This window comes from Sminthopsis crassicaudata, chromosome 2, assembly GCF_048593235.1.
Source record: "Sminthopsis crassicaudata isolate SCR6 chromosome 2, ASM4859323v1, whole genome shotgun sequence".
Lineage (NCBI taxonomy): Eukaryota > Metazoa > Chordata > Mammalia > Dasyuromorphia > Dasyuridae > Sminthopsis > Sminthopsis crassicaudata.
Window position 1 is genome coordinate 657,385,117 of NC_133618.1, and position 23,659 is coordinate 657,408,775.

At 40.5% G+C, this 23,659-nt stretch overlaps 1 protein-coding gene across 3 annotated transcripts in view; it reads left to right on the forward strand.

Moving 5' to 3' along the window:
• Positions 1-17,291, forward strand: part of MICU1 (mitochondrial calcium uptake 1) — a 210,775-nt gene extending 193,484 nt beyond the window's left edge. For all 3 annotated transcript variants that reach the window (XM_074296868.1, XM_074296869.1, XM_074296867.1), the window contains exons 11-12: positions 13,258-13,347; positions 15,606-17,291. In XM_074296868.1, coding sequence (XP_074152969.1) covers positions 13,258-13,347; positions 15,606-15,763 — 248 coding nt within the window. In that variant the 3' untranslated portion in view covers positions 15,764-17,291. The remainder of the gene's footprint in view (positions 1-13,257; positions 13,348-15,605) is intronic.
• Positions 17,292-23,659: the final 6,368 nt, after the last annotated feature.

Sequence of the window (23,659 nt, forward strand, 5' to 3'; positions counted from 1 at the left end):
TTGATTCTAATTGAATTTCAGGGCCCTAAATATGTTATGATTTAGCAAAATTATTTGAGTACCCCAAAGGTGAAGGAAACATACTGTTCTGGGGATTTATGACTGACTATGGCAAATGTGAGATATTAAATTAGAAATGAAACTAGCACATTGGTTTAACTTTTTCCTTTTTTAAAAAATTTGTTTTTGATATTTCCTTTAATACAATTTTGATTTCCATTTTTCCCTCTCCTCACTCTTCCCCAAAAGGCTTTTAATCAGATAAAGGTTATAATTGTACAATTATGTTAGACATAATTCCACATTAGTCATGTTGTGAAAGAAGAATCAGAACAAAAGGGAAAAACCACAAGAAAGAAAAAAAAATGAAGATAGTAAGCTTCAGTCTGAATCCAGATTCCATAGTCCTTTTGCTTTCTTTTCTTTATTTATATTGATTGAACAGCATATTTATTTTCTGTTGGAAGCCACAATCTCTAAACTTATTGGCAAAGCCCAGCACTGAGATCAGATGTGTACAGCACTCATGCAGGAACAACATTTCCTTCCATGATTCTCATTAGTGGACTACTATTTCCTATATTATTTATAATTGGCTTGATTACAGCACTAACATTACCTTTAAAAAATCTGGTGACAAGGAGAATTTGGGCAAGTTAACTAGAAATGATTCCACATGCATATTTCTGTCCTAAAAAAACTAATCTCTCACTGAGACAAATGATAAAGGAGAGAACATCATGGAAAGCATTGCCATTATGGAAGAGAATCCAAAGGTCTAGGAAACAATAGTGTTTACCTATTTAGACTCAGAAAAGATCAGTATATCTAGGAACCAAAAGATAAAGTATCACTAGAAATTGCCCTAAATGTTTCAAGTCAGGAATCAAACAATCCATAGAATTGGCAAAGAAGATTTAAGTAAACTAACAAAATTCACTGACATTTAACCTTGTATATAACATTTGCCTTTCATTATTGGCTTTGCATAATGTAATCAATAATTAACACTTAGCCACAAAAACTTACTCAAATATTAAATGTAGTAACATAAAGGTCAATAAGTCAGACATATGTCTGAAATCTATGTTGACCTAAAAAAAAGTATATGATCATGATAAAGTATAAAATAAAACCTGAAGGAGCCTGAGAGAAGTGGGAGCATCACTTCCATCAGTTCCTCACTCAGACTACCCCACGACTCCTGTCTTCCTTTGACGCCAACCCTATTCCTCCTGCTCAACCCCTTGGCCCCCTGCAGAGGCTGGACCCCCTGCAATTTTCAGTGTTGTAGGTTTATAGGTTCTTAATTTCCTTTTTATATAATAGCCTTTTGTTTTCAAAATACATGAAAGATAGTTTTCAACATTCACTCTTGTAAAATTTTGTGTTACAAATTTTTCTCCCCACAGCAAGTAATCCATTATAGGTTAAACATATGCAATTCTTCTAAATATATTTCCACATTTATCATGCTGCACAGGAAAAATGAGATCCAAAAAAGAAAAAAATGAGAAAGAAAAAACAGCAGACAACAAGAACAAGAATAACTACAAAGGTGAAAATACTGTGCTTTGATCCACATTTAGTACCATAGTCCTTTCTCTGGCTGTGGATGGTTCTCTCTATCACAAATCTACTGGAATTGGCCTGAATCATCTTGTTGAAAAGAGCCACGTCCATCACAGTTGATCATCACACAGTCTTGTTGCTGTGTACAATATTCTCTTGGTTCTTCTCTTTTCACTCAGCATCAGGTCATGTAAGTCTCTCTAGGCCTCTCTGAAATCATCCTGTTGGTCATTTCTCACAGAACAATAATATTCCATAACATTTATATATCATAACTTGTTCCCCAACTTATGGGCATCCACGTAGTTTCCAGTTTCTGCCACAAACATTTCTGCACATACAGGTCCCTTTCCCTTCTTTAAGATATCTTTGGGATAGAAGCCCAGTAGTAACACTGCTGAATTAAAGGGTATGCACAGTCTGATAGCTCTTTGGGCATAGTTCCAGATTGCTCTCCAGAATGATTGGATCAGTTCACAACTCCACCAATAATGTATCAGTGTCCCAGTTTTCCCACATCCCCTCTAACATTTATTATTATCTTTTTCTGAGGACTCCATAACTCTTAATCTAAATATGGATAGCATTTTCCATAATGAGTTTTTAAAATGGTCTTAGATCACTGTATTGCTGAGAAGAGCAAAGTCTATCAAAGTTAACCATTTGCACAGTGTTGCTCTTACTATGTACAATGTTTTCCTGGTTCTACTCACTTTACTTAGCATCAGGACATGTAGATATTTCCAGGTTTTTCTGAAATCATCCTGCTCATCTTTTCTCATTCCTATTACATTCCTATACTACAGTTTGTTCAGCTATTCTCCAGTTGATGGGCATCACTTCTATTTCCAGTTCTTTGTCACCACAAAGATATCACATCAACTTAAAAATGAAGAAGAGAACAGCTACCATCTTACCATGTGAAAATAAGTGAAAGGGACATGACAGGAATTATTAACTAACCCTCTCCCTTTCTCTCTCACACACTTTCTCCCTCCTTCTCTTTGTCTCCCTCCCTCCTTCCCCCTCTCTATTCTCCTCCCCCTCTTTTTTTCCCTCCCCCCCTCCCGTCTCTCTCTCCCTCCCTACACACACGCACACACACACCAATCCAAGTACCATTAATGGAAGGGAGTTGAGTAAGATTGGTGAAGAACAAATGCTTCTGTGGGCATTGAGATAGCAAAAGCTTCTGGAAGCTTGATAAGAGCCTTTGCGAAGGTATACAAGTTCTAGGTAAACAGGACTTCATTTAAAGTATTTCTTCATCATTTTTACCAGCTTTTAGGGGTTCTGTCAGCTTGTTTCCAACATTTGAGAGGGCACTATAATTTATTTCCCCGACCCCTCACTTCCACTTCTTCTCAGTAGCTCTACCCAGAGCTACATTTCTCAACTCCCCAATTTCTGGAGATAGTTTACAATTCTCTATCACTCAGGTTCAAAAGTTAATTCACATTAACTCTTCCACTCCCTCATCTCCCATATCAAACCAAACCCAGCTTTTTTCTACCAGACCTCCATCTCTCATGTCCACCTCTACCTCCCTTGTCCACATTCTCACCACCGTAGTTGAGGCCCTCATTGCCTGGACTATCATAATAGCCTCTGAGAGCTCCCAACCTCCAACAACAGCCCTTCACAACACTGGCAAAATAATCTTCCTAAAGCCCAAGTCCTGTCATCCCATTCCCCCGCTCAGAAATCTTCACGTCTGAAGCACACCCTAGCCTCACGGTGAAGACCTCAACAATTGGGCTCCAACCTACATTACTCTAGAATTCACCTTCTTGTAGTCTTTATTTCAGGTAACTGGGCTACTCACTCTTCCTTGATCTAGCCCTCACTAGAATTCCTGCCCTTAAACACACCATTACACTAAACCTTGAACTGCCTCTGTTCACACCTCAGCTTTGGGAAGATCTCTCCTTCAAAGCCCACTGAATATTCCCCTTCCTCTGTGAAACCTCGGCTGACTATCACACGTTCTTCAGCTAGCAGTGTTTTCTCCTTTACTGAACCTCTCCTGTATAGTTAACAATTTTCTAACTTAGTTGTATACACACACAGAAGTGCATATGAATACACATATAATTTGTATATATGTGTGAATCCATACACACACACACACACACACACACACACACACATCTGTGTTTATACACATATAGAGGCAACTAGTAGCACAAAGCACTGAGCCTCGATCCAGGAATACCTAAATTCAAATGTGATCTCAGGCACTTATAGTTATGTGACCCTGGGTAAGTCACTTAACCCAGTTTGCTTCAGTTTCCTCATCTGTAAAATGAGCTAAAGAAGGAATAACAAATCACTCCAGTGTCTTTGCCAAGAAGACTCCAAATGGAATCACACAGTTGGACATGACTGAAATGACTGAACAACAAAATTATTACAAATATCATTGTTAATAATAATGTATCTGAGGCATATCACAGTATAAATTTTCTTGACTACAAATCCAGCACCCTGTTACCTCCTAGCAACTATAAGGTTGTCATGACATTATCCCTTTTCTCGGGAAACTTAGAATTTAGAGAAGAGACAAAGGAATCACAGGATAACGAGGTTGTGAGAAAAAGCTCTTCCTTTTACTGTGAGTGGAAACCATCCATCATTACAATCAGCCCTGTAAGGGCTGCTGTAAGGAAAGCAGTATGTGAATTTGGAAGCCTTTGGTCCAGGTGAGTTTTTATCATCTTCTCTCCCAGCTGGTCCTCATCACCTGGTCCTTATGCAGTTATCCCTCACCTCAAGCTTTGGGGGGTCTTGGCTTCTCTTGCTTTTCCTTGGTGTGGCCACAGCACAGCTAGCAGAGGGCCTGCGATGGGCGTTGAACAACAAATGCTTCTGGGAGGAAATGGCGCATCATTGGCACCCCAGGCTGACTTCATGTAATAGCTGGCTTCCCCTGGCTCCTCACTTTGGGCTTTGTCAAATGTTGTTCTTCAGTCATGGAGGAGGGGGACTCTGAATTCCAAGAATGTTATTATTTCAAAATTAGCTAGAAGAGAGCTTTGAACTAAGGATGCAACATGCAGGATGTCTGCTCTTTGAAAGCTGGGCCATTTTAATGATCTGCAGTAATTGTGTTTTTCTTAAATTGATTTTTGAAATGTGATCTTGTTTTAATTCCTCCATTACTCAGATTAACTGACTGAGTTTCATTTAATTGCTCTCCAAAGTGTTACTTTTGGTTCAAGCCCCAGACAATCAGAATCTCCTGGGAAATGCCAAGTCAGAGAGAGCCAGGACCATTTGGGAAGGTTGGGCCGTTTTTCTGGGCCCAGCTGGTGGCCCTGGCCTGTTGGCTGTTGGCTGTTGGCAGCACCACTACCCAGACATCAGTCCTCAATTTGTTTTATCAGAGTCTAGCTTTGCAATAAACATTGTGTGCAGTAAATGGACACTCTTCTCCTCAAGGTTTCTGGATTCTGTAATTAGATATCACTTTATTTTACTTTACTTCTGGTAATAGGTGCCCTATAGTCTGGCCAGAGGAGCCTGACAAATTAATACTTCTTAAGGTTTTGTTGAATACTTGCCTCCATCAGGCTGATAGGAAGAAAGCTAGGGTCCTTAAAAACGACATTGAACAGATGCCCAGTTTGAAACTGGGGCCAGGGATGGGGGAGATGTCTGTGTTTTCCTTATCAGTCTTGCAAAATGGAAAACTTTCTGAAATCAGAGCTCTCTATCCTCACGTTGTCCTAAGAATGTTGGAAGGCTAGAAGAGCTTAGATTGTTAGTGTCTGAAGTAGAATTTAATGTTGGACTTAAAATTAGGAAGACCTAGCTAGGTTCAAATCCTGTTTCAGATACTTACTGACTCTGGAGACATGTTGTTTTAAATGTGATTTTACCTTGCCTACTTCAAAAAGGTTTTGATGGTGAGGAGTGAGAGCCAGAAAATGGCCAGGAAACCCGTTGAAGGGCCAACCCCACATCTCAGCCTTACCCTGTGCAGTTGCCACAGCTGCATCTGATCTTCCCTGCTAAGTCACCAGACTGCGCCCAGCTGGACTGTAACTCTACTCTAGCCACTTTCCTTCCCTCTACATACAGGGGAGACAGGCTGCGCCATGCTGAGCACGGTCCTGTTTTCTGCCTTTAAAATGGCTACGATGAAATGCACAGTAATGAGCCCCATTCTCTGAGCTTCATCCTCCGCCTCACTGCTTCTCAAGGCTTCGTTGACAGCTGTTCTTGAAATGACTGGGGTTGACTCCAGGGGCCAAGGCTTCTTCCTCAGGCAAGGGCTGCCAAGTCTGGGGTCATCCCACAGGGCTACGCTCAGGAAATCCTATCTGGCCAAGCCATTCTGCCCAGCACATTGGCAAAACCTTTTCTCTCTGAAATCTTTTAAGCTTCTGAGGTGGAAAGATCTCTGCACTCAGAAAGCCTGAGTTCTCAAATGGCTTTGATTGTAACCTTCATCACATGGGACTTCATACCTAACTCTGTATCATCTTTGAAGTGCTGTGTTGTATCTGAAGAGGCCTGGGACCATCTTTGGAAACCTCGTGATGAATTTCTGGGGGTAAATGATATTACCAAATTTGGTTGGGAAGGGGTAATGGTGTTTATAAGAAGGCAGTCTGAGAGGTCCCAGATTTTTGGAAAATTCATTGGATATTCAAGGATCTTTTAGATGCAAAATAGTGTGAGATAATGAAAATGAGTGAGCATGATTTTCTTCTCATCTTGTACTTGACATCACAGAGTGCCTGGGTAATATTGGGGAGGAAGCTAAGCAGGGGTGATAAAATGGTATCTTCAATCAAATTGGGTTTCCAGAAACAACTGCTGAGGCCAGAAGGATTAGAGCCTTCTGTTCTCACTTCTCCCTAACAGGGGCTCTCTGCTTCCATCCTGAACACACCCCCACACAAACACAAGCTTTGTCTTCCTTTATGCTGTCCCTTCCCAGATTGCTTCCTCTTCCCTTCCTCCCTCTTCCCGGTCTCACTCATGATTCCATTGCTGTACCTTTCATTAGGATCCAGTTCAGGCCCTGCCAGCTCCCCTGCTTTCTTTAACCTCCGTTAATTATCAAGAACACTTATTGCCTGTAAGAACTCAATCAGCACTTGAGCATGCTTGCTGTATCAGATATGTTGAAGGCCTTCCTATATGCTCAGAGCCATGCTTCTGCCTCCTCCATATTCCCCAGGGTGCCCCTCGCAGTGTTGGGCACAGGGCAGGACTTCGAGGTCCACACACTTGCACCATTTTGTACCAAAACCTTATTGCCATTCAGGAAGCACTTCTGAATCTCCCTACAGAAAAAGCTTTTGTCAGGGTGGGTAAAACTCGTAACCCCTGAAACCGCTTTCCCTTTTAAGTGGCTCTCTTGGACAGTTTTTGACTGGACACAAATTCTATTTTCCCCCACATCCCACCCTGGGGAAGAATTAAGATCAACAGGGTAGAATTTATAGGAAGACAGATTTCTGCCCCAATTCAAGGAAGAATTTCCTCAAGCTGTCCAGAAATAGAATGGATTGCCTGTCACTTGGGGGATGATTTCATGGAAAGGATAGATGACCATTCATCGGACATGATGGAAAACAGTGATATCAAATTCAAAAAGAAACAGATCCCTGCAGGCATATGTTGACTTAGAAAACTACAAATTAACATCGCTTATGTTGTATTTTTATTTATCTTGTTAAACACTTCTCAGTTACATTTTAATCTGGTTTGGCTGTAGTCACAGGTTTGACCACTCTGGTGTAGAAGGATTCAGGATTCAGTACAGAATGGCCTCAGTGATCTCCAAAGTCTTTTCAAACTCTAGCATTTAGATTCTTTCATGCTACTCCCTAGCTGTCAAACTTGGGACACAAACTCCAAATTTATCTGATTCTTCAGTGTCCTCATCAATAAAATGAATTTTTAAGATTAGTTGAGACCCAAGGGTCCCTCCACCTATAACATGACATGATTTCAAATGAATGAGCCTTTAGCAATTCCACTTCTAATCTTTCATTCCTCTTCCTGACTAGTAGGGGAGGGCAGGTAAGATAGAGAAAGATAAAAAGATACATGCATGCATGCATACATAAACACCAAGCATTTATTAAACACTTTCTGCTTGCTGAGCACTATGGTAAATCTTGGGGATCCAAAGACAAGATGGTCCTCAAGAGTTCTAAAACAGAAGGTGGCACTTAGAAAGGAATCAGTATGGGAAGGCTCTACATGCGGAGCCGATGGCCGGCAACAAGAGCAATGAAGGCTTGGCTGCTGCAGGGCAACACAAAAGCTCATCTGTCAGAGGCGTATAAAACATGGCCACAATCTCTTTATGTTACTAAATTGTCCATGGGCCATATTAACGACCTGAAAGTCAACCTAAGAGTTGCTGTGTTCCTCAGGAAGGAACAAAGATAGTGGCAGCAGCTTTTGAAAGCCTTGTTGGAAGGTTCTTTACAACCTTCTTAACAGAATCCTTCATCTAACTGGTGAGCTTGTCCTGACGTCCATCAGACTGCAGTGCTCTTGCTTCTAATGTAGGGTAATAGACATCCTACAGAGGAGAAGGGCCCTCAAGGATTCCTGAACTCTGGCCCTTCTTTTGAACTGACCTTATGATTTATTCATAAGATCATAGGAGCTGAATTTTAGAGCCTCAAAGACTTTAAAGGTCACCTAGATCTCCCTCTCCCTGCCTCCTTTCTTCCCCCCACCCTTGTTTTACAGATGTGGAAACTGGGACACAAAAAAAGGTCCTTCACATTAGACAAATGAAAGTAAAGCATCTTCACAATGCGATATAGCTCATTATCCGAGGAACGCTGAGACTCTTGGCAATGACTGAATTGAGCACTAAAGTAGGGACAAGGAATTGTAACTCTACTTTAGATGACGGGAGCAAATTCTCAGGATCAGCTGCTGGTTGAGCTCTTGGCTGGTGTTATCATCCCCCTTACTGGGGATCTCGCTAACTCATTTGTTCGTTAAATTTTTATTTTGACCCACTATGAATCACACCTTGAGGACTAATCTGAGAAGCTAATCTGTGAAGGGCATTGGAATAAACCTTGGTTACACTCTCACTTACCTAAATCCACACTAGCTGGTTCCCCTTCTCTGAATTCAGAATAATGCTTGAGTGTCCTGCTCTTTAAAATCTCTAGTCCATCTCTCACAGACTTTTTCCTCTTGGTGGCTCACAGAGAGCCCCATAATGCCACTGACATTATTCAGAAGTTCTCAGGATGATGATTTTACCACATTTTCATTTTGGTTTTACTTGGAAAAAAAAGAGTCCTCCAGAGAAGAGTTAGAATCATCCATATATGCTATAGTAGAAAGAACAGTAGATTGGAAATGGGGAAGCCCAGGGTCATGATCGTCTTCCGCTACATCCATCTCTGGGCCTATTACTGTTTCATCTTTGAGATGGCAGATTGTACCAGATGTTCTCTTCCAGCACGTCTCTGAGACTGAGCAAGTGGAACACTTCTAAAAGGGGAAAAAAAAACATCTCAACAGAAATGAGGCAGAGAGATGTGGATCAATGTGAAATGACAGAAAGCCAAGAGAGGATTAATAATGATGAATTAACACTGACCAGGACAGAAGGTGCCCTAAGTGTTCCAGTTCAATTGTTGACATAATCTTATTACAGAAAAAAGTCCTTTATTAGAGGCCCATGGCATGATGAACCTATCCCTGTAGAGTATCTGGTTATCTTTGCTCTCATTCTTTCTTTACAAAGGAATTTTTCCATCTCAATTGGGAACATGCTACACAAAAGAGAGCATGCTGACCTGCTAACAATATTGTGGTCCACTTGGCAGTTATCACTCTCACTCAGAATTTATACTCCAATTCTTCTGTAAATATAGTCAGTAGGACTTATTCATAAGGTAGATTTACAAGGCCTGATCCATGAGCTGTTAAAAAAAAACATAGCTCTTGGTCTGTAAGTCTGAGAATTAAAGTTTAGCAGTGTAACAATCTCTAGATTCTCTAAACTTGCAGACATGAAAATTGGACGTGATACCTTCCACCTTGTTCTAAAGCACTCTGAATGCTTACTCATCTGAACCTATATCCCTAAAGGGGATTAGTGGTGGCCAAGGGCAGTTCTATATAGATGGAAACATTGAAGTACAGAGTATTTAACAATACCAAGGCCACCTTGCAATGCTGTACCAAAACAAATGTCTGGTGACTGCAAAATAAAGGGTAATGCTCTCAAATATCCAGTCCTCAGGAATTACTTCTGAGGGGGCAACTTGGAACTTTTTCTCCCAAATTTTCATGTGTCTCAACATCATTCTGCTTGAGCATAAAATACGAAGCCCAATGAAACTGGGCAAAACCTCTTGCAAGGATTTATTGGATCCCTGTCCCATTATCTTTCTTAGCTCCAGAAATACCATCTGGATAGAAGGGGGAGGGGGAGAGAAAAGGGGGATGAGGGGAAATCTTTAAGTTCTCACTTCATTTCCAAGCAGCTGTACCAGCCTCCTGTGCTCTTCTCCCCTTCCATTCTTCCTTGACTTCCAACTCTTCTTGTACATAGCTACTGAAATCATTATCTGTTCAGACACCATCTTCGTCACATCACTACCTTACACTGGTGGGCTCTTGGCTTGACCTGCCTTTCAGGACTCTTATGCTCTGCCTACTCACTTTGTCCCACTTTCAGCTCTCAATATTTAACTGTAGTATTCCCCACAATATATGCTCCAAACAAGCCCAATTGTGCCATTCCCAGCATAAGACTTCCTAATTCCCACATCCATTGATTTTTTTGTGTGTGTGCACATGACTGCCTTTAAAAATTTTAGATTGTACCTTCTTCAAGAAAAACTTTCCCAGGTAAATTTCATTCCTTAATCTAGATCTCCATAAGAATTACACATATCTTCAGTTTGGAGCACCTTCCCCCCAGCCCCCACAAATTTCTGATCATTGTACTCTGTTACTGTACCTGTAAACTGGTCCATCCATTCTAAAAAATGATTTGGAGCTATGTCCAAAAAAACTATCTGCAATCCAGCCATACAGCTACTAGTTCTTTTCCCAAAGAGATCAAAGAATGAGGAAAAAGATCCTCACATACAAAAATGTTTGTTATCAGCGCTTATACTGATAACAGAATTGAAAACTGAAGGGAAGGCCAGCAATTGGGGAACAAATTGTGATAAAGGAATGGGAAAGGGACACTGTTGTAAGAAAAGATTAAGGTTTTGGTTTCAGACAAACCTGAGAAGACTTTTGTGAACTGATACAAAGTGAAATGAGAAGAATCAGTAGAATAATTTAAAGTTTTTAATGTATTTTCAATATTGCAAAGACAATCAACTTTGAAAGATTCAACCCAGCAATAGACCACAATTCCAAAGCATGCATGGTGAAATACAGTATCCAAACAGAGAAATGATAGACTCAGACTCAGTGCAGATTGAAGCATATGAGGTTTTGGGGGGTGTTTTTATCCTTTTGTCTTTTTTGAAGGGGGAGGTGGGCATGGCTAATGTGGAAATCTGTTTTGTATGGCTATACATATTTATAATCAACTTTGGGTTTTTTATTTTCTTAAAGAAAAAGAGAAAAGGCGATTAGAGAAAGAATTCAGAAGTGAAAATAAAAATTGTGTGTATATACACATAAACACATAATTAGGCTCTCATTTTGCATGTGCTTTTTGTTTTTCCTAATTACTCATTTCAAGGATAAAGGCTTTATATATGCTACCTCATAATAGCTAATACTGGGTTAGTCACAAAATATTCAGATAAGTGCTTCTGAAGAACTGGTTAGCAAATGAAGATCACTAAGTGCTGCTAGTTTAATGGCAAAACTCAAACTATAATCCAGATCTCTCCAGCCTTGCTCCTCTTCCCACCACACCAGATTGCCTGTGGATTGTTAGCATATTTCTTTTTCTTGGTTTTATTAAGCACCATCATAGTTATGTGGATTGACAAAAGTATGGGAAGAGATCAGGTTAAAAATTGAAACAGAGAAAGATGGAACAGAAAGGTAGAAAGAAGACCTTCCTGAACCCTGGTTTACAGGCACCTTGTCCTTGGTGCTTTCTGATGAAACTCATCCAATATTTACTGGTGAGGATTTCTTGGCTGATTGATTCGTAGCTTGAAAGTGACTCTTTTTCCCTCGGGTTTTTACTAGTCCTCAGTTCAATTATTTGTGCGTGCATTGCTGTCCACGATAAGCAATGAGATGATATATAGGTTACTATAAAGGTGTGCATAATAATAAGCCTCTGAGGTATGGGAGCTACAGAAAAGACTTCTCACCCAACAGAATGAAATTAGAAAAAATAGGGGGTACAGAGCTTACGTATGGGAAGCAGAGGGAGGAAGGGATATAGTGACAGGGTCCTTAAAACATTTAGTTTCACTTGTGACTCAATACACTAGTGATAGATCCAAGCCCTTCTACCTAAATAACTTTCGAATTTGGTATGAAAAGGGGTTATTGTTTAATACATGTTTTAAACAAATTATCCTTGGTTATGGCCCATATATTGTTTTTTTGTTTGTTTGTTTGTTTTTAGCCCATTACTGGAAAGGGGAAAAAAAAAAAAAAACTTCACTTCATATACCTAACAGAAGAAAGACATCTTTTTCTACTTTTTTGCTGGTTGATTTTAAACAATGAGGTTTCTCTATTGGAAGATGTTTTTGAAAGAAATTGCTGTGGTACTAGTATCATTGGCAAATCATGGTATGCCCAGCTTCTCATTTCTATCAGCCAATATGAGAAACTTGAGTTCAGGCTTCAGACTTGGGAACATCCAAGTATAGTTTTTTTGTTGTTTTTTTTTAAATCAGGATTTGAATGTCAGTAAAAGCTTTGTGGCATCTACAAAAAGTAAACAAAATAAAGTTTGTTTGCTAAAAACTGGAATGGGATGGTCATGAAGAAAGAGAAAAGAAAGGAGTGTATACCATAGATGTGGGATTCTGAGCCATCCAAGCCCATTTGGAAGGTCCCCATGAGCTATTCCTGAGAACCTATAACCCACTGCAGCCATAACAACCTTGAAGAAAAGTAAAATAATTCAGGCTTTGCTGATATGTATGACTTTCCACGCAACAAATTCTAAACAGTCCTTTTTTGGTATCAGCTCCCTAAAGAAGAGTTATAATCTAGATGGTTAGAGAGCATCCAGAAATTGGAGAATTTACTTCTTGTATCTATTCGACTTACAGATTGGATCTATTCTACATATAAAGAATTGAACAATTCTATCTATAAAGACAGGGGATCTTTAGGGAATACTTCTATCGATAAGGAACAATTTGCAGTCAGCTACTTACTTTTTGATGCCAATAAAAAATGAACCTCCCCAAGAGAGTATTTTTGGAGCTTTGTCCTCTGCCTACAAAGGACCTTCGGCTAGATCCCATATAGCGAGTGGGAAGAGACCTTAGAAGATATCTTCCATTCCCCCTCCCCCATTTTACAGATAAATGGTCTGGTGACCTTCTGAGGCTTGTCCATAATCAGAAAGTTTCACTCAGTATTTTGTGAATCGTTCTGTATCACATGGTTGATAAATATCAGAGCTTGGATTTGAATGGAAGTCCATTGATTCCCAATTTAATACTATTCCCACTGGCCCAGGATGTTGGTAAGTTGCTGTGCTGTTGGTACAATGTCACTTTTTTCTTTCAGCAACCATGCAACAGGTGGCAAAGACCGTGGCTAAAGTGGAACTCTCAGACCATGTGTGTGATGTGGTGTTTGCACTCTTTGACTGTGATGGTGAGTAAGGCCCTTTAGCTTTGGTGGAAAAAGCATCTCCTTAATGATGGTGCAGCATTGTTTGTAAGGTAACCTTGCAGACAGTTCTGAAACCCAACTGGCCCCTAATCACTTCCCTCTTCCTTATTCCCAAAGTTAGAGCCATCAGTAGTAATGATCTCATTTTTTTTTACACTCTAAGCATCTTACAACCCAAAGCAGAAATGGGAAAGTCAGCCTGCTGTTCACTAAGATTAGGAACTCATGAAAATTTTGGAGTTTCATGAGGAGAGGCTAAATACTAATTTGCTCATTCGTGCAGTAGAATAATGTACAAGACACCCCATCTCTAAGGGCTGCATTGAATTTCTGCGTTTTCACCTTAGGATCCCATGCCTGGAATTCTCCCCTTCTATCCATTCATCTCCTGGCCTCCCTAGCTTCAAGTTCCATCTAAATCCCTCTGCAAGGAGGATCTGTGGTCCTTCTTGTTATTAGTGCCCTTCCTCTGGGATTATCTCCACTTTATCCACTTATAGCTTATTTGTTCATAATTATTTGTATGCAGTCTCTCTCCTTAAGAGCAGAAACTGTTTTCTTTCAATCTTTGTTTACCCAGTATTTAGTACAATGTCTAGCTTTGTGGGCATAGTAGATGCTCGATGGCTGACTATAATATTCAGTTCTTCCCTTCCACTGGTCTTGTCATATCTGTGGACATGAGACTCTCCACTTCCCAGCTCCAGCAATGTTATCACTACATGGTAACATCAGCCAATTTGATTTCAGCATTTCATACCTATCTAATTAGTATCTGAGTCGCTGTTGGGATTCAGATCACAGACCATGGCTAGTGACATCTTAGTATTCCTGGATTCTTCCTTAGTTGAGTTTATATTGAAAGGTGAGAAGAGTTGAAATCATGTTGTCTGCTTCTAAGCTAAGTCTCTACTTCTAGAGAGGGAATGGGGGAAATGTGACACACTACTCTACCATATTTGATAACATGGAAAACATGACTTATTTATGCACTGAATCCCGTTTTTTACTGTTAGAGCAGCATCTAGTTTTTAGCCAAAATAATTCTGGGAATAGAATGACAACCATAAATCTAACTTCCTGGGTGGAGGGGAAAAAAAGTTTTTCAAAACTAAATCAAAAGATGTATAATGAGGTGGAATACCAGCTCTGAAGTTGGGAGGCCCCGAGTTCAACTATGGCCTAGGACACTTAACACTTCCTGGCTGTGTCCTAGGCAAGTCACTTAATTCCAATTGCTTCAGGGGAAAAAAAGAAAGAAAGATGTATAATGAAGTCATTATTAGTGATCAGCAGTTCCCAGGAACTCTTAAGCTGGGTGCTGTACAATTTTGTGATGCAGGAAATCTATAGAGACCAATAAGAAAAAGTCAAAGCAGAGTTCTTATTCAAAATGAACTCAAGATGTTGGACCATCCAGTTTGAGAGAGAAGTCAGACATTGGTGTTGAATCTGAAACTCTAAGAATGAATTCAGGACCTCAGAAGTCTTGTCCTGACCCAGAAAAACAAACCAAGTTTCCAGTAGGTACCAGGACTTCCTCGAGCAGATTCTAAACTTGGTTTAATTCTGAACTGAGGAGTTGGGGGTGGGGGGTTGATATTGATTCCAGAGAATTAACACCATGAATAAGGATGCCAGCTTGACTTTGAAGTTGCAACCTAAACCTTCAGGGCACAGGAAAAAATACTACTGCTTTTGAATGTAGAAACCCAGCCCTCACCTAGAGAATACCGGTATCCCGTGCTGGGAGTGCCCCAGAGTCCTGACACTCCCCAGCAGCAGCCAAAGAAGCAAGGCCTGTGCCTGTGCCCACGGGAAGTGGTCCCTGAAGCCAGCTCTGGCCCGATCCAGCCACTTACCCTCTGAGCTTCATATTGCTTTTATGTCAGATGAGAGGTTCGACTAGAAGATCCCAAGGGCCCTTTCACCCCCCAAATTCTGAATCATTGAAGCATAAAATCAAAGGCTTTATCCCTTAGGACCCCAGAGATTATCTAGTTGGACCTGACTTACCTGACAGATCAGGACCATGAAAACTCAGCATTAAATAGGTTGGGGAGAATCAACAGCCAGAAGTTTGCTTTGGGTTTTGAGAGTCAGTTACACTAAGGATGATGTCATCTGTTATTATTGGGTCACCCAGTGCCTGCCGCACCCCCGCCGCACCCCCTCACCACGGCCATTGAGATTTTGGCTCAGGAGGCTCTGGTAACGCCATCTCTGCTTCTCTCCTCCAGGCAATGGGGAGCTGAGCAACAAAGAGTTTGTCTCCATCATGAAGCAGCGACTCATGAGGGGCCTGGAGAAGCCTAAGGATATGGGCTTCACTCGCCTAATGAAGGCCATGTGGAAGTGTGCTCAAGAGACTGCCTGGGACTTTGCCCTCCCCAAATAGGGGTCTGCAGACTGCCCAAGCAGCCAGGGGACCTCCGCCATGAGGGAGGGGCTGCAGGAAAGGCCAGCCCTGCTTGTTCCCTTCAGAGGGCAGAGCCGGGTCGACCTCACCTGTCATTTCCTCCCTTTTTCCAGGACTTAGTCAACACAAGGAGCTCTCTCTGTGTCTCCTTCACTCTCCACCTGCCCAGCCTGGCCTTTCAGAACGCCCGGCATTGTCCGTGTCACGTAATCAGGATTTTGACAGATGTAAGCTATGTGGGGTCTATGGGTAGGCCTGGAGTTTGAGGGTGACAGTGAGAGACTGAAGAAGCGCCCCCAGAGGAAACATTCAGTGCTCCCTTTCTTTCCTGCTTTGCTTTTACCTTAACAATATTTCTTAAAGGAAGTTCTTTGCTTTTCTCTTCACTTACTTTTCTAAGAGAACCCCATATTGGGAGAACTTCTGAACAGCAGGGCAAGTATCTGTGACCAGTGGAAATGGAGGAAGCTTGGTCACTGTCGAAGGGTTTGTTTAGTTCCCCAGGTTAGCATTATGTCTAATTTGCTCTGAGAAAATAAAGGTCACCAAGAAAAAAACACCACTGAACTGCTGATGTGTAACCAAGAATAGATGCAGAGCGCCAGGGCGGCAGTAACACAGGACTTAACGTCTCTTCCTGGCTGTGCCATTTCTGATGATTTTCCCATGGGGGGGAGTATGGAATAATGCAGAGGCCTAGATCAGAATCCATATCTGTCCTTGCATTAAATGCTCATGAAATATTGCCTTAATTATTCCAGTTTGCAGTAAGGTCTCCACAAGCTCCTGCTCCCATCTTTATCCCCAGCTGGGCTTTATCAGGTTTGAGTCCCCCACTGGTACAGATGGAAAATGGTGATGAAGGTGACGGGGGCAGTTGGTCTGGGAATTCAACCCCCAACTCCAGATGCAGCCTCCCCACCAGCTGTGTGACTGAGGCCCAAGGTTCTTAACCGCCTGGGGAGCTTTAGATAGTTTTCTGGAGGATCAGTGAACTTGGATGAGAAGAAAGATACACTTGTATTGTCACAGCCCTCTAGCTAAAATGAATCACTTCCATTACTTAGAAACATGAGTCTGAGAAGGATTCCAGAGGCTTCGCCCAAAGGGATCCATGAGAACCTCTGCTTTCTTTGCCATTTCTTTCAACTTATTTTACAAATGGGGAAAATGAGGCAGAGTGGCTTTTCTAGGGCCACACAGGTAAAAAGGACTCTGTTCTTCCTGAAGCCAGGGCCAGCCCTCTTTGCACTGTGGCACCTGACTGACTGCATACCAGATTATCAGAGTTACTTTAGAAATAGACCAAATAATTCAAAGCAGTCCCAATGGCCAGAAAACACCATCTGCATCCAGAAAAAGAACTATGGAGACTGAATATATTAATCAACACATGCTCTGTTCACTTCTTTTTTTCTCTCTCCCATGGTTTTTCCCTTTTGCTCTTCCAACATGATTCATTAAAGCAATATGTATTAAAACATAAATAAATTTAAAGGAAAAGAAATAGATCAGATAATTCATTTGGAGGAATATCAAGTAATATAACAGGGAGTAAAAGTGGAAGAAATAAGACTCAGTTCTGCTAAATCTAAAAAAGTATTTCAGAACTAAAACCAAGACAATATGGCACTAAATTTCAATTATTAAAAAGCAGAATAGGCTACACAAAATTAATGCCCATGGGTCCCAAGTTTGAGTCATTCACTCCATTCCAGAAGCATTTATTAAGCACCAACTTTATGCTAGGCACCAAACTTAGGGGCTGTGATAGAAACAGAGGCAGTATGAATCCTTTTTTCCTCAAGAAATTCACATTCTTTGGGGAGAATCGTCCACAGAGAAGGGGAAAAAAATATGTATATACAAAGAAATGGGAAGAGGACTAACAAACAACTGAGGGATCTTGAAGGACCCTCCTGAAGGAGGTAGCAATCGAAGTAAGCCTTTGAAGGAGAGGGATTCTAAGAGGCAATAAGCCCAAAACAGAAAACAGACAGGTGAAAAAGCAGGTTTAGATCAGCAACTATCACCACACAACCAATTCCAAATTAATAAATTATCTAAATATAAATGTTACTTTTTAAAATTAGAGAATGTGTCTGTCTTTTACAGTTATGCATGGAGAAAGATATAACCTGACTAGAGAGAGAAAAGAATCTAAAAGGCAAAGTAGATAATTAAAATTTAAAAGCTATTTCATGAATAAAAGAGGATTAGAATCAGAAGAAAAGATATGGATGGAGGAAAAAATCCTATACTGATAAAAATGATAGCCAAAATTTATAGGAAATTAATATAAACATATGTTTGAAAGTCCTCCAAAAGATAAGTGGTCAAGAGAGATAGGAGAAGCAATTTTCCTAAGAAGAAATAGTCTATTAATAACTATGTGAAAATATGTTCAATATCACTCAATTAGAAAAGTGCAAATTAAAGCAGTCCTGAAATATCACCTCATACCCATAAAGCCAGCAAAGATGCTAAAAAGATAGCAAAGCTGGTTGGAGGATCTTGGGGGAAAGAGGCACAATCATTCACTGCTGATAGAGCTGCAAATTGGTCTAGCTGTTCAGGAAAATAAATTGGGATTATGAAAGAAAAGGCACTAAATTATTCATACTCAGACCCAGAGACTCCATTTCCAGAACTATGGCCCAAGGAGATTGCTGGCAGCAAAAAAAAAAAAAAAAAAAAAAAAAAAAAAAAAGACCCCTAGTTTCAAAAAATGTTATAGCGAGGTTATTTATGACAAAAAAAGCTGAAAACAAAATGTATATCCAATATTTAGGGACTGGCTAAACAAACTGACATGTGAATGTGATGGATTACTATTACTGTGCCATAAAGAAAGACAAAAGTAAAGAAAGCAGAGTCAAGAGAACAATATAAAGAAGTTACAATATAAACAAAGCTGCAATAGAGGCAACAAAATTATGGTCAAATACAAGCCATATGTTAATACCGTGCTGCCAAAATTAATCCTCCTCTGTTAACCCATGATTAAACTGTTTTAGGGAATATTTAAGTTGTAAGGCGGCTTATTTGGGTATTTATGGGAAATTCTGTTGTATCAACACAGTTTTTAAAAATGTATTAAAACTTAAATACAAAAGAGAAAAAGACAAAAAGTGTGTCATGTGCACAGAACATGAGGATTCAAAGTATGAAACAATATCTCATTTCAAGAAAGCCTATATAATAATAAATACTGTTACACATTGTGTTCAGAGCTGTACTTTTTTTTTTTTTGGCCTCCTTTAGGTTTTCTTTTGTTCTGTGCCACTTTATTCTGTTTTTCCCCTTTTCTTCCCTCCACTTTCCCCAAGAAAACTACAATTACATACAGATACGTGTATGTATATGCACATAACACATTAATATCTATAATCACATATATATTCATGTACATCTGTGTAAGGCTATATTGTACTTGTTCTGTTTTTCTGAAAGTACATGACATCATCCTTTCTAAGCCCAAGTCTTTAAGTATTTTTCTAAACCCACCAACTCATCATTTCTACACCATGGCAGTTTTCCAATCTTATACTGTCTGGTTATTTTAAGTAGTCCAAAACAGTATTAATATGGCTGACATATAGCACAATTTCCTTATTTTTTTCCTCTTTTGATTCAATTTATTATAGCTTTAACTTTGAGATCAGTGATTACTACCTCGGAGTTTTTTTCCTAATAAATTCTACTCCATTTCACTACTATCATTATATTTGTGTGTACCTCTTACTTCCTATCCCTACTGGCTCCTCTTCTTTACTTCCTCCTGCTGCCTTGCTTTGCTGTTACTTAACCTATCCTGCCTCCAAGGATTCCTTCCTTATTTTCTCCCCCCACCTTTTCTTTCCCTCATTTTTCCCAGTCCCATTAATCTATACAGGCTACCCCATTCCCATTAATTTACACATCCTTTTATAGCCCCCTCCCATGGTATTCCCCACCCCCTCTAGTTCACAATTTTTAAAAATGTAGGCTGGAAGTGAGGTCATATTGAATAATACATAAACACGAAGATGATGTGGACTACTGAACCCCTATCATATGCAGCATCAAATGCTGAATACTTTGCAGTTTACAGAGAATAATAAAACAATTGTCCTAATAAAAAAAAGTCTGTACTCCCCCCCCCCCTCAAAACCTGAAGCTGGGGAGGGGGAAAGGGAGAGGGGGAGAGGGAGTGCCCATTGCCTGAAAAATAAAAAAGACTAAAGTCCTTAGCCAGCATTTAATGTGCACCCCAGCTCCCCTTCTAAGCACTAGATCTCACTACTGCTAAACTGAATCACTAGGGTTTACCAATCTCACCCTAATGTCTCCTGCTTTTCTATATTTACAAAAACCATCCAAATAGACCATGGAGTACAAAATGGCACTTGGTCATTAGCCGGCCTTATTCTAACCAATTTGACAGATCTTAAAATGTATTTCCATCATGTCATTTCCCTTCCCTACTCAAAAATTGGTTTTCTATTTTCTATAACATCAAATCTAAATTCAGCCTGATTTTCAAGTTCCTCCATAATCAGCCCCTGCCCTTACTCATACTACTTTTCTAACCAGGCTTCCCAGCTTCTAGCCTCCTTTCCACTTGGTTGTCTTCCTAGCCAGGTGCTTCGGGTCCACAAAGGGACCATATTCATTCACATCTCTGAACCTCCACTCACGTTTGTGCTCTTGCTATCTGTTTGCCCTTTCTAGCCACTCATGTAAAGCTCAGTCCTAACTCTACTTCCTCTGGGAAGCCTTCCCTTAATGCTCCAAGCCCATGGCACTCTGAATTCCAGTACTGCTAGCTTTGGTCACACAACTTGGTACCAATATTCCTACATTTTCATTGTATGTGTGGGAGTCTTCTCTCCCACTAGATGGCCATGGCTGAGCTATAGACACAGAATGACTCAAATATTTATCAATTACTCCTGAGCACCTCTATGTGCTAGACAGAAACACATCCAAATTAACTACTTAATTATACAGACAGGAATTGTCCCCAAGCCACACCTCTGGTTGTACATGGTCTAGATTCAGTCTTGAGACAATTTTCACAAATTACTCTTCTTTGGCTCATATCTCTCTCTCTCTCTCTCTCTCTCTCTCTCTCTCTCTCTCTCTCTCTCTCTATATATATATATATATATATATATATATATATATATATATATATATATATATATACACACACACACACACACACATATAATCAGAATATAGGTCATAATTATCTCTATTACAAAGACAAAGGGCCATTTACCTCCGATAAAAGCACTAAAGTTAGCAATGTACATCAGAATATAGTTCATGTAAGGGCAGCTAGGTGGCGCAGTGGATAGAGCACCAGCCTTGAATTCAGGAAGACCCGAGTTTAAATCTAGCCTCAGACATTTAACACCTCCTAGCTGTCTGACCCTGGGGCAAGTCACTTAACCCCAGCCTTAGAAAAAAAAAAAAAAAAAAGAATATAGTTCATGTAACAGTCTCTACAGAGAAGGGCAAAGGTCCCCTACTCCCATAAAAGCAGCCATCAAATACAGAACGGGCCTTATTTCATCTGAAAGTGCAGGTGGTGCAGGTTTCTCATGCAGGGACCTTAAAATGAGACTGTAGTCTAACTCTTCTTATTCCCTCACCTCAATCTGTGTGAGCTTTTCCCTTTTAATCCAATCTAGGTCACTCATAAGTGCCCACTGTGTTTTAAGACTTGTGCTAGGCACTAGTGATAAAAATATTCAATGAGAAACAATTCTGGGCTTTATAGAGCTTATGTTCTACAAAGCACCAGGCAGCTAGGAGGGCGGAGTAGGTAAAACACTAGGAAGACCCAAGTTAGAATCCTGACTCAAATACTTACTTAGTAGTTGTATGATTCTGCTTTTCACAATCTCTGCCCAAGTTTCCTCATCTGCAAAATGGGTATAACAATAGCTCCTACACCACAGATTAGTTGGGAAGATCAATTGAGATTACACAAGGAAAGCACTTTGCTAACCTTAAATTAAGCCCTCTATAAATACTAATGAATTCATTGTTTATAAGTAGGGGGAAGAGAGAGAGGGACTAGACTCCTATGATTCACTGATATAAGGAATCTCCTAGGTTGTCAGCTGTCTCTACCAATCACCTTCTCTCAAGATAAGGAATTACCTAAAGCACTGGGTTCAAGTGACTTACCAAGATCTCATAGCTAGTCTAGATCAGAGACTGAACTTAAATTGGGGGCTCCCAGGCCCTGAGGTGCCAACTGATATCAGTGCAGCACCCCACATCCTAAACCACTCAACTCATTTCAGCCAGTATTTGTACCCCATTTATCTATAAGATTCACATTAAGATTGAGCATAGAAATATATCAAACAGTTCTTTCCAGTGAAGAATTTACTATCTGATTGGGGGACATTTCAAATATGCATCTGTGCAGAGAAAATAAATTAAAAATCATTTTCCTGAGGTAGGCCAGGAAATGGCATTTGATCTGAGTTTCAAAGAAACTAGGAATCCTAAAAGGCTGAGGAGAGGAAGGAGAAGTGTGCTCCAGGCATAGGGAACAGTGTGGGCAAAAGCACTGAGAGAGAAGATGCAATGTGCTGTATGGGGAACATGAGGGAGGCCAGTTTGACTAGATTATTGACCTCATGATGGGACAGGAAAGACCGCTGGAGCCAGGCAAGACAACCTTTAGGAAGCTAAGTCCAAGAGTGTGGCTCTGGTTTTTTTAGTTCCAAATTTTCTGCCTTCCTCCATCCATTGAGGACAGCAATATGACCCCTATTACACCCATATAAAGCACATTTCCATATTAGCCATGTTGAAAAGAAAAAAAGGCAAGGACAATAAAGTGAAAGGAAACATACCTCCCTCAGTCATCCTTACTTGGCAGCAATGAGCCAGTCAGCACCAGGACCCAATACTCAGTCACACCCCATTGAAGAAGCTTCATGAGAGGCAGAGCAAAGGCTCTGATTCAGGGGCAGCAGAGTTGCTTCTCTTTTCTGGGATAGGGGCTCTTAACTTTGGGTCCTCAAAGCATCTGTAGATAGATTTAAGGGCATCCACGAACTTGGATGGAGGGGAAAATCTTTATTTCAATAGAATTGGTTTCCTTTCTAATCCCCATGCATTTTATTTGACGCAGTTAAAAACATGATTTGGAGGTGTCCACAGGCCTCTTCAAACTACCAAAAGGATTAAGGACCCTGTTCTACAGAGAAACACTTTAGATGTCAGAACTTTGACCTCCTTTTGGGCATATCTCCTACCCATTGGCACAAGCCAAGCACCATGGGAATAACTCGGATTAGTCATTGTAGGGTAGAGTAAACAAGCCAGGACTTGGAAAGTGACTCCCCAAACAAGGAAGTAGCGCAGCAGGAACTAGGCTTAGACCAACACCTTTTCCATACTCATAGATGTCACCTAATTCAAAGAGGGGACCCCAAAACTCTGAAAATTCTTGAAGGAGAAAATCTCCTTCAACTCTGCCTCAGTGAGGGACCCTGCCCTGAGGAACAGTTTCATCCTTGTTATCTGGATGGGGTTGGCTCAGTCCTGAAACTCATTGAATTCAATTCAAATTCCAGCTCAAGCTGAAACACAGCATGGAGCCAACTTGGGACTCCACCCATGAGCCCCCTTCAGCTTGTAGCCAAAGCTCCTATTATAAAAGAGCCAAACTAAAACCCTCTTTTTGCAGAGATTCCAAACATGCCAGCTATACCATGCTTGGAATGCCAAAGAGCCTCTTTCCACTGGAATAGTCTTTCTAGTACCAACCTCTCCTTACCCTCACCTATTTCTCTAGCCAAACTTTGTGGCTCTCTGTCAGGATTTCTAAACGTACTTCCAATCCCCATAATAAACCCTTTT